Below are 12,070 nucleotides of genomic sequence, written 5' to 3' on the forward strand. Positions count from 1 at the left end.
TGTAATGGTAGTTTTTTCTATTTTAGTCCTAGTTTTGTCTTAGTACGAGCTTATTTTAGTACATGTTTGTTTTAGTACTAGTTTATTTTAATACCTGCTTGTTTTAGTATCGATTTGTTTTAGTACTTGTTTGTTTTAATACAAGTTTTATTTATGACACCGAGCAAATGCCTTGTCTACTTACTTGCAGGTATTTGTGACTAGTAGTTATAGGAACTGGAGCTCGCAGCTGCAATCTTTACTAGGAGCTAGAGCTTGCCAGGAGTTGGAGGGGTTTAACTTCGAATTTTTTAAGCTTTTCTTTCTATTTGAGGTTTTTTTTTAAGTTTTAGGAGTTTGGTAATGTTATGTGTGAAATCTAATTATGTTGATCAATCTAGTTATTCTATTGTCTTGGACCTCAAAGCTTGTCGAGTATACTGGGGGTACGGGGGGTTTACCTCCTGCTTAGGTTCGAGTGCTTTGCGTACCCAAGCGCCCTAGTATTATATTCCCGAGTTCCCCAGCGCTGAACGACAGAGAGCAGAGCACCGCGGCAGTATAGATACGCTGCTGCAGTGATGCAAGACATAGATTTAAGTGCAGCAACGTTGTCAGACGAACTGGACAATTTAATTACTCGTTTTTCTAAAGGGTTGCGTCCCATTGGGGTTATTTTACTTGGCTTTCTCTTGTATTTTGAGTGTGAAGACAATGAAAACTATATGTAGGAAGAGAAGCAAGGAGAGAGTGCGAGAAAAGAGACATCTGTACTTATTTTTCCCAATTTTTATAGTGGATTTCTTGGTGTGGTGTGGTTCCGTGATTTTTTCCCTATTTTGAATTTTTCCATATTAAATCCTGATGTATTTTACTTTTTCGCAGCTTTTATTTTCTTACCAGTTTCATCATTGGGGTGTTTACTCATCTCCCCTAACAGGTACTAGTTAGTGTGAGTTGTACATAGTTTGTTTAATATGAACATTGATTTTTATGTTTCCTAATATTAATAAAAAATGCAAAAATTCACTAGCTAGAGTGGCTCTCCCCTCAATGTTTTTTCAACTTAAATTTTTTATTTTTTTGTTAGTTTAGTTGATTTAAAATTTAAATTTTAAATTAAAATTATTCACTCGGCTCATTAACTAAAATATATTTTAAAATTATTCAATTAATTTAATTTAATTATTAATTAAACTTAAGATTTGGTTGCTGAATTAATTTAATTAATTTTAAAGTCTCTCCGCAATCTTTCTAGTTTCCTAGGGTAATTTTGACAACCTCCAGGCATCCCTTCCCCAAGAGGGGAGGTCGGTAGGGCACTTTCCCTTTTGGGTCCGCTCGATCGGATCAAAATCAATAATCGAGGGCTTCGGGGGAGCAAATCGACCCCGATACTGATCTTCGAATCCTCCAATATAGCGATCAAGGTACTTCGATAATTTCTCGACATTTCAACCGCCTTTCTGCACCACCTCCCCACGAGGAAAAGTTAGGGAGGGCACTTGCCCTTTTATGTCTACTCAACCGAATCAAAATCGACGATCGAGGGCTTAGAGGGAAGGATCGATCCCAGAATTAGTCTTCGACTCCAATTTGGCAATCATGGCATTTTTCTTCTCTTTATTATTATTATTATTATTATTATTATTATTATTATTATTATTATTATTATTATTATTATTATTATTATTATTATTATTATTATTATTATTTATCATTATTATTATTATTATTATTATTATTATTATTATTTATTAATAATAATAACAATATACAACAAAACAATGCTTCTTCCTCACTCACGTTTCAAGAAGCAAAGAAAGGCGGGTCAAAGGGTGCATGAGATGGAGCCGCACGTATTAGTCGGGCCTGTGCTCTAGAATCAAAGGCCTAGGCACCTGAGTCGAACTAGTGCTCAGAAGGATTCGAGGTGGGTGTGCAGACGGAGGTCGGGAGATCAATCCGGCAAACCGTGCAGCTTGAAGGGACAACCGGAGTTCATACATGTGTGCTTAACAGATGGGAGGCAGAGGCCGGAAGGAAGTCGGTTCGGGCTTTGCTTCGTTCATAGGCGAGGAGGACAGGAGGCGGCAGATTCGGATGCAGACGCAAGAGGGGTTGCGGGATTGGTGCGGTCTAAGTGGGTTCGTCCGCATATGAGGCCATTAGAGGCGAGCTGAGCGTTGCCTGCTATCGAGCGGTTCGATCATGTGGGAAGAAATCGGGCGAAATATGAGAGGTTGATCCTTGTTCTCCTGGGTGAAGCCAAACGGGAGACTTGAGATTCATAGTAGGGAGCGGACAATCAAAAGCCAAGAAAACCAAATTTTGTGTAAATTTCTTTTGGTTTCTTCCGTTTTTTTTTTTATACGATTGAAACTGTTATTCACAATGCGCATGTTCAACTCAACAACATGTTGAGGTGCCGATGTGCTACAGATATTTTCCCCATTTTTTTTATTATTCAAACAAGATCCATACAATACAAAAACTCTTTCATTTTCAAAGATGATTATAGATCTTTAAGAATCAAGAGTATATTAAAAATGGACCTAATTGAGTCTCTCTAATTTCATGTATCTATGCGTCATTTACCCTTTAGATTTAATAACTTGCTTTATTTATGAGTTTGTTATTAGCATTCTTTCACTACATAATAAATTTTTAAAAAAATCGGTAAGCTTACAGCCCGACGCATAAATAGGTCAAATATTAAATTTCTACAACAGCATAAACTTTTCAACAAGGAGAAATAGGATTATATGGAAAATGCAAGGTAGGGGATTAACACAGATAGATCAAATATTAAGTTCAAAAATAGCGCAAACTTGTCAATAAATAGAAATAGGATTCTAGTGGAAAATGCCAGGTCGGAGATTAACAAAGAAGAAACCAGATTATAAATTGTATAGATGCTCAATTTTCTCACATAAGAAATGGACAAGTAAAATATCTCGTACCTGAATTCAGGATGAGGCTTTTCAAAACCTATCTGAGTCAATCCATTGTAAACCTACAATCAAATTGTCAAATAAGTCAGCATAACTAAAAGGTAAGCAAGCAAAAGGCAAAAAATTATACTTACTATTTCCCATGACCGAGGATGAAAACCGACAGTAAATCCTTCAAAGACTCGGGATTCGCGCTTGGCACATGGGATTGCAATTTCAACAATAACCCTAGTTCATAGAAGGGTAAATGTTACAGCAAGTAAGCTAATGAACATAAAAACTTTCAAATGAAAAAGCGCAATTTAAATTGAAAAAGAAAAAAATATAACACAGACAACTTAATAAATTGAAGAAAAAAAAAGAACTCTCACTAATATTACATAACTTATGAAACAAATCTTCTCATTGTGTCAACGAAAAATACATTTTAGAGCAATGACAATCAAAAGGAGAAACAAACTATGACAAACAAGTGGAAGGACAATGGAGTGAAACTACCTAAGAGCACCAACCCTAGCATGATCATGGATTGGCAAACAAAATAAAATTACATAGCGTTCAAAACACAAGGAAAAAAAAAACATAAAACGATAAATTTTGACTGCATCATATTAGTCTATCTTCAATTCTATTAATTTCTACAATATTATTCTTCAAACTCTTATTTATAATCACATCAACATCATTTCTAGTTTAAATCCTAATATATATTAATTTCATTAATTTGTCTGTAAAACAACTTATATTTCAAGATCATCTCCTAATTCTAGTTTCATGGACTAGCTTCTTTACTCACATTTGTCCCTTAATTTGCTTATTTAACACTATACCCAGGCATTGGTGCAGCGTCCCTTGTACATTTCTCATCGTATTCAAAACATACAATGAGCTTTCATAAAACACCCTACCATTTACACAATGTATTAAATGATTCATGTCATGATTGGTCGACAAGTTTTACGTTGGTTGTCAGCTACCTATCACAACCCTCCACTTTTCTCATCAAGGGCTTGGGACCGAGCAATTGCAATGTTAGATTTTGAGATCAATGTGGTTGAGGAAAATCAAAATCAAATCTTACCAAAAACTTTGGGACCAACGTGGTTGAGGAAAATTAGATTTCACACCAAACACTATATGCAGCCTTTTCATTATGATATAGTTGATGTTTGTGCAAATAAAAAAAAATACTGCAAGAACTAGGTCAATACTCCAAAACTTTAGTTCAATTAGCATTAGATGTATGACGTATAGACTAATAAATGGTGCATGCACTACAACGGAATTTATATTAGCAGAACCACAATTTAGTATTATAAAGACACAACCTACCCACCAAAGAAAACCCGGATGGTACAGTTTTCAAACCTGAAGAATGATAAAGCTTACATGGGGGCACATATACTTGGAGAAAGGGAACCTCTAAGGGATGGTGTATACATGTGGGCTTGGGCTTGAGTATGTATCAGGAGTAATCCGAAGCAATCAAAAAAGCTTTTGAAAGCGATTAGCATGCATCAAACAGTCCAAACTCACAGCATGAATGAGACTTTGATCACATAGAGCTGCAATTATCCAATGCTTGGAATAAGCTTGAAAGTGGGATAGGACTAATGATGATTATGATAATTATTTTAACTTCAACATTTGATGTCGAATAGTTTTTCCCATGTCCAATAAAATTGAACAGGTACCATAAACGCATGGGATGATTTCCATAACTAGAATTTTTATTTCAACATCAGTAAATAATAGAATCCAAGAACAGGCAAGGGCAAGAGCAAAAGCAGTGCATTCCTCAAGCCTCCCCCACCCCAACATCCCCCCCCCCATTATCAAAGATTAGCATTACATCCACCTCATTGACGTCGTGATTGGCCTCCTCATTAGTGGGCACCAAGATTCACCTCTACAATTAACACCTACATCCACCTCATAGACATTATGATTGACCTCCTCATTAGTGGGCACCAAGATTCGCTTCCTCTAAAATTAACACCGAGATCCGCCTCCCGACAAAGATTCACCCCTTGCTTGTCAAGACTCTTTCGACATAAAACGCAAGCAAGAATTGAAGAACTTTATCACCACAAGTTTCATCATCGTAAGTTGAGAATCTCTCTTCACTCCCTTATAGGTCAGTATAAACACAAATGTGCAAACTTCAAGTTATATCCACTGCAACCAACTAGCCGTTTTCATACAATTTAAAACAAAATGCTTGGCATGAATAAAATCTAGACCATGAAAGAAAAATCTTCAAAACAGTAATGCTTACAATTGGAATTTCACATTGGTTTAATAAAGCTGATAGATGCAACTTGAAAACAAATAAATCAAGCATAAATATGTAACAAAACAAAAATCACTGCAAACAACATAATATATAAAGGCATCAAGTAACATAAAAGAGCATAATATTAATTGAGCTGCTTAGCTTGAATATTGTGCCAAAGAAGTCTAGAGTGAACAACAACAAAAAAATCATCTATAGAGATACCTGCATTTTGATGCATCATAGGATATGTTGCAAATGCAACCAAATTCACCTGCAAAAGTAAACGAATTGCAATCATACGAGAACATATGAAACCATGTCCAAATTACTGTGTAAGCAACCCATGTTTCTCTTCATCAGAGAGGCCAATTAGATTATATTCAACTGGAATAATAGTGTCCCTCAACATAAAAAATGATGAGTCCATAATGAAAATCTATTAAAAGGGTCTTGCATGATCGACAAATTATGATACAAATCAGGAATCAATTTTTTTTGAAATATTGCATGGAGGCAGACGGATCCCAAGCCAAACCAAATCCACGCAATCTTGGCTATCCAGCTATTTTCCCACCAAACAACCTGAGGGATAGGGTACAAAAGTACTGCACAATCCAAGCAAGGAAAAGACTGCCAAATGCCCCTAATCCCCTAGTTACTCATCTCCATAGAAAGGAGAAGAATATTATGTAGTTATTTCTCAATATTTGTGTTTATTGTTTTTCTTATTTCTCTCTTCCTGAGAGTTTTCACCTTTGTTCACTAATCGGTATTTGTATCCTCTACATAAAGTAACTTGTTTCTTCTCATTGGAATAATAATTACAAATCATTCTCATATCATGTTCAGAGCATGGACATCACCAACAAGCAAATAGATATACTTGCAATCTACAAGCTATTTCTCATATTTAATCACTAAAATAATTCCGATAGAAAATCACTTGGATTTATTCAACAGAAAGCTACGTCCCATAGTAATAGTCTGATAGGTACAAAATAACGACATACATCATCATTATTAAAGAACAAATGAAAATCCAGAATCGTTTAAAAAAGTATGAATTAAAAATTCCTCAAGCAGAAAGATATTTTACAAGGTAGAATTAGAATGTTATACCACACAACAGAAGAAAGAAAATGATACACTAAAAGGAAAGCAGATGCACACCTTTACATCCTCCACTTAAACAGCTTCCACAAATAATGTTTACCTGACATAGCGTGGCAAAAGATTAGATAACCAACCAAAATCATATGCATAAACTATACAGCAATATATTAACAAATCAAAGAGTTCTAAAATCAGATAAAATAATTCGAGTAAATCTACCTGAGCTGTGCGGCCTAATTTGTCAAATGTGTGTTCACAATTCATAAGATCTCCATTGTAAAATCCCTAAAAAGTTGAAGACAGTGAGCAAATGTTATAGAGATCAAATCATTGGTGCAGGACTGAAATGCTTAAGCAATGTTTTATAAGAATTTGCACGCTTCTTTGTTTGAGAGTAATATTAACTATTAAACTTTAATGATTTAAACAATGAAATAAATCGAGAGAGGGGAGAAACGAGCTTAGGCCAAGTTACACAACTAGAAGTTAGGATCATAAAATAATCAATAATTCAAAACATAGCATACATGAAAGATTTCTAACAAAAAATCCCTAAGTTAACAATGAGACTAGTTACTATGAAAAATAGATCCCTCAATCAACTCTCTAAATTACTAGGCTTAGTGGAGAGATTTGACACGATCTTAATGAATCAATTAAAGCCACAATTGAGAGCCATTAGGAAGATAGAAGATTTGGATGAAGAGTTTACCCAAAGGAAAAGGATGCGAGGCTCCGGTGTAGTTGTTTTGGGTGTTAATGATGAGTGGACAGCAACATAAACCTTCTAGATGTCTTTGGACAGCAACCCTGCAAATTTTGAAAGGTGGCAGCAAGCTTAGTCATGCTGGGAACTTTGGACAGCAACCAAGAGTGTTCTGGACAGCTATCCTGCTGGTCCAGGGAGTCTTGAACAGCAGTTATGATCCGGAAAAAACTTTTGGGCAGCAAGCAGCTTCTCTCCGGAGAGCTGGACAGCAATCTCCATTGCTGAACTTCCCTAGACAGAAAACTCCAGGTTGATTGGGCGCACTTTGGGAGGGAAAATCGTAGGGTATTAAAGGTCGGATTTGGAGGGAATGGAGTAAGGGTTAAATTCCAGACTTTGAATTTGAAATAGAAAGAAATCAAATTCAAATTGCTGAATTTAATTTCAAATAAGGGAAGGGAAAAGAAAAGTGCTCCTTGGCTTAGGGAATTAATTGGGGCTTCAAAGGAGGTAAGAATTTATTATGAAATAGGGAAAGGGGAGGATGGGGCCGGCGGCTTCAGGGGGGATTGGGGCTTGGGGAGGGAAATCAATTCTTAATTGATTTGAAAAATTAAATTAGGAAGGAACTAATTTAAATTCAATTGGGATTAATTTTAGGAACTTTCCTAAAATAGGAAAATAGAGATTTCTATTTTAGGAAACCAATTCAAATTCAAAAATTATTTTGAATATGACTTAAGACTTCTTCCTAAAATGAAAAGGCCAAATTTCGAAGGGTTTTTAATTTTGGAGGCAAGGAAATTAGGATTGGGTGGCCGGCGGCTAGGGTTTGGGTTAGGATTAGGTGGGTGGGGTGGAGTTTAGGGTTGTTTAGCCGTGGGTTTAGAGAAGGGGTTCTAGGTGACCGGCAGCTAGGAGGAGGTGGAGGTGGGTTGTTGGCCGGCAGTTAGGAAAGGTTTGCTTGGGAGGGTCAGCAACTAGAAGGGCTGGAGGGGTTTTCTTGGCCGGCGACTAGGAGGACTTTGGTGAGGAGGCCTGCAGGTCAAGGGAGAAAGAGGAGGGGAGAAAGGGAGATGAAAGTAACCACGAGCCCGGACGCTTCCTGCGGCTGGTGGGTGATCCGATTCCCTCACCTAGGGATTTCTCTCCAAAGCTGTCAAGCTCTCACAAAACTCAATGGCTGAAATTTTTCATAATAATCTTCATTAGCCTCCACGAAGAAGGTGGCCTTTAAATAGCCTCATTACAATGAAAGAAAATAAAAGACCAACTTGTCCCTAGGGCTTACACATGACTAGGCCTTCAAATGAGGATATAAATGGAAAATGCAATAATAACTCATAACACAAAATAAACTAATACAAATAATTATAATACAATGAAGATAAAAAATAAAGCAGCGCAATCAAGGCCGTAGATTGACGGCCACGTCTCTGGTAGATCCTCCAAGGTCGGATGTCCTCATGAATCATACTTCTAAGCATGCCATTCCAACCAGTTTTTTTCTCTTAAACTGAGTCCAAACGGGCAAAGTTACTTTTGAAGAACATAATGAAAGATATAGATACTGAGCATAAGCAAAATGGCAGTGCACTCAACATTAACATGCACGCACCCTTGTATATTTATGTTCGCTGCAGAGTGAATTCACTTATTCAACTTTAATGGATATATGACATAAAAAGAAGCAATATTTGCATTACATGCGCTTTTATCAAGGCTATCGAACCAAAATTTTTAACATGTAATCCAATTAAATTTGTTTAATGCTGAGATCGCTCATCTCTCTCTCATTTCCCTCAATTGTATTGGTTTCATCCTATTGAACGCCATTATGTTTAGCACTCATAAATACATTATGCAGTAGTGATGAACATGTTATCCCAACTTCTAATGGAATCACTGAAATTCAAGCAATCCCATAATTTTAGACAAATCTTCACTCAAGCTTATGCAAAAGAAGTAAATAAACAAGCAGTTTAATACTCTGATCATGCTCAAACTTGAGTCAAACTTGATAAATAAATGAACAAATTTGAACAAAACATTACTAAGCTCGTTTTAGAAGTACTTTATAGTCCTGAGTAAAGTTTTTTAGTGTGAAATTTCTACTCCCATGACTCATGCAGCCAGTGAATCAACATGCAGTCAATCATGCCAACGTTAGTTGTTACCAGCGTGTAGCAGCGCATGGTGTTGCCTCTCGACCCTGAACACGCTTCTTGCAAGTCCACTAGTTGACTCCCTGCAATTGCTCCACCTAATGGAAAGCTCACCAGCTATATGATAGGAAGTACTTATGTCACAAGTATTCCTATCCCAAATCAGTAAAAACCCATAGTAAAACTGCTGTCTACAGAAAGAAAACAGCGAGAAACAGGGAGAAATTGAGAGAAAACACAAGTAAAGACTTGTATTCCACTAGATGCAAAGCAAAATAATCAAGATACAATTGTTCTTCGATCCGAGAGGAAGAACGTACTCTCCACAATCTCCGGCGATGCCAAGAGCCCAAAACGAACCCTAGATCTCAAATGAAAATTCAAAATTCAAGATGAGGAGCCAATCCCCCCAATCCCCTAATTATACAAATTAATCATAAAGGACAATAATGGACTTCCTAAAACAGCCACTAATTCAAAAAATTTCCCTCCCACCATGCGTTTTAGCCCCTGTTTGGGCCCACCGACTCCCGCTCCTCCTCTGCATTTTCCTCCTGTTTCCGCCCGACTCTGAGCCGTCGGGTGTAGAACTGAACCGGTCCAGGCGTAACATTACTCCCCTCCCAAAAACTCACCTTGTCCTCAAGGTGAAAGGAGGGGAATTGCTCTTTCACTCTTTCAAACGGCTTCTAAGTCGCATCGAACTCCGGGGGGTCCTTCCATTGAATCAACATTTCCTTGTTGCCTTCTTGATCTGATCTTACCCCCATAAGCTCTAGGGGATCCAATATCACTTCCCAATCCTCTGTCATTGTTGCTGGTAATTCGGTGCTAATTGCATGCTCCCCGAGGGCTCTCCTCAGCTGTGACACATGGAACACCGGATGTATAGTAGCGTAGGGAGGTAACTTAAGACGATATGCTACTGCTCCAACCTTCCCCAAGATCTCATAGGGGCCAAAGTATCTCGAGGGCAGTCTCTCGTTCCTCCTGCTAGCCACGGATCTCTATCTGTAGGTTCTTAGCTTCAAAAATACTTTCTCCCCCACTTCATATTGTATGTCTCTTCTGTGGGTATCTGCTCGCTTCTTCATTATTTGTTGTACCCTCTCCAGATGTTTCTTTAACTCTTCCAACACCTGGTCCCTCTCCTCTAAGTATTGTTCAACTGAAGAGACAGGTGTGTGTCCCTTCTCATCTGGGATGCCGAATGGTACGAAGTGTTATACCAGTACTCCGCCCACGGCAACCATTTAGCCCATTTCCTGGGTGTTTCAGAGGCAAAACACCTCAAATAAGTCTCCAAACTCCGGTTGACCACTTCTGTTTGTCCATCTGTCTGTGGGTGGTACGCGGTGCTCCTCTTGAGAGTTGTGCCCTGCATTCTGAACAGTTCTCTCCAAAACTGACTGAGGAACACTTTGTCTCTGTCCGACACAATAGATTCTGGAATCCCGTGTAATCGAACCACTTCCCTGATAAATGCTGCCGCCACTGACACTGCGGTGTAAGGATGTCGTAGGAGGATAAAATGTGCATATTTACTGAGTCGATCCACCACAACAAAGATAACTGTGAACCCTTCTGAACGTGGTAGGCCGTCAATAAAATCCATAGACACTTCCTCCCATACTCTGTTTGGAAGTGCTAATGGTTGGAGCAGTCCCCCTGGTGCCATGGCCATGTATTTATTTCTCTGACACACCTCACACCTTGCCACCATCTCCTCAACATCCTTATACATCCCCTTCCAGTAGAGCTCCGATGCCAACCTCCTATATGTCTTATGTACTCCTGAATGACCCCCAACTGCGCTGCCGTGGAATTCCTGCAATATGTGAGGGGTCGATAGCACCTGACTGAAATATGCTATAGGCCTGTGATTCTGCATCAATACTGCTCCTAAGCCATATCCTGATGCATCGGTCTCTACCACGAATACCAAGCTGAAATCTGGGAGCGCTAGAACTGGTATAGTGGTCATGGCTTTCTTCAACCTTTCGAAGGCCTGGGTCGCTGCATCACCCCAGGAGAAGTTGTCTTTCTTCAACTGCTCCGTCAATGGCCAAGCGATGGAACTGTACCCCTTCAAAAACCTCCTATAGTATCCCGTCAGTCCCAAGAAACCTCTCAACCCCCTGATGTTCTTGGGTATGGGTCATTTCTGCATTGCTTCAATTTTGAACTGGTCAGCTGCAACTCCCTCTTGAGACACTACATGTCCCAAATATTCCACCCTTGATTGGGAGAAACTGCACTTCTTTAAGTTAGCTCTCAGCTTATGTGCCTGTAGGATCCCCAAAACCTCCTTTAGATGCTCTAAATGTTCCTCCTCGGTCTGGCTGTACACCAAAATGTCATCAAAGAAGACTAGCACAAACTTCCTCAAGTGTTGCCTGAACACCCTGTTCATCAAGGACTGAAAGGTAGTGGGGGCGTTAGTGAGCCCAAATGGCATCACTAAGAACTCATAGTGCCCCTCGTGTGTTCTGAACGCAGTCTTCTGAATGTCCCCTTCCTTCATTCTGATTTGGTGGTAGCCCGACTTAAGGTCCATTTTTGAAAACACCACCACTCCCTGCAGCTCATCTAATAACTCATCGATCACTGGAATGGGGAATTTGTCCGGTACTGTCTCCTTGTTCAGGGTTCTGTAGTCCACGCAAAACCTCCAGCTCCCATCCTTCTTTTTGACCAGTAAGACTGGACTGGAGAAAGGACTCACACTGGATCTGACGATCCCTGCCTCCAACATCTCCTTGATCAGCTTCTCAATTTCATCTTTCTAAATCTGGGGGTAGCGATATGGTCTAACACTGATCGGTGACACTCCTTTCAGAAGAATGGCGTGCTTCTCCTCTCTAAGGGGTGG

The 12,070-nt window shown here is 38.9% G+C and overlaps 1 protein-coding gene across 2 annotated transcripts in view; it reads right to left on the reverse strand.

The window, feature by feature from the left end:
- Positions 1-12,070, reverse strand: part of LOC110097326 — a 45,885-nt gene that overhangs the window by 9,072 nt on the left and 24,743 nt on the right. For both annotated transcript variants that reach the window (XM_028699493.1, XM_020823620.2), the window contains exons 7-11: positions 6,544-6,609; positions 6,382-6,424; positions 5,434-5,482; positions 3,068-3,161; positions 2,943-2,995 (exon numbers count right to left, since the gene is read on the reverse strand). In XM_028699493.1, the coding sequence (XP_028555326.1) occupies positions 2,943-2,995; positions 3,068-3,161; positions 5,434-5,482; positions 6,382-6,424; positions 6,544-6,609 (305 nt within the window). The remainder of the gene's footprint in view (positions 1-2,942; positions 2,996-3,067; positions 3,162-5,433; positions 5,483-6,381; positions 6,425-6,543; positions 6,610-12,070) is intronic.

This window comes from Dendrobium catenatum, unplaced genomic scaffold (genome assembly GCF_001605985.2).
Source record: "Dendrobium catenatum unplaced genomic scaffold, ASM160598v2 fragScaff_scaffold_1310, whole genome shotgun sequence".
NCBI classification, from domain to species: domain Eukaryota; kingdom Viridiplantae; phylum Streptophyta; class Magnoliopsida; order Asparagales; family Orchidaceae; genus Dendrobium; species Dendrobium catenatum.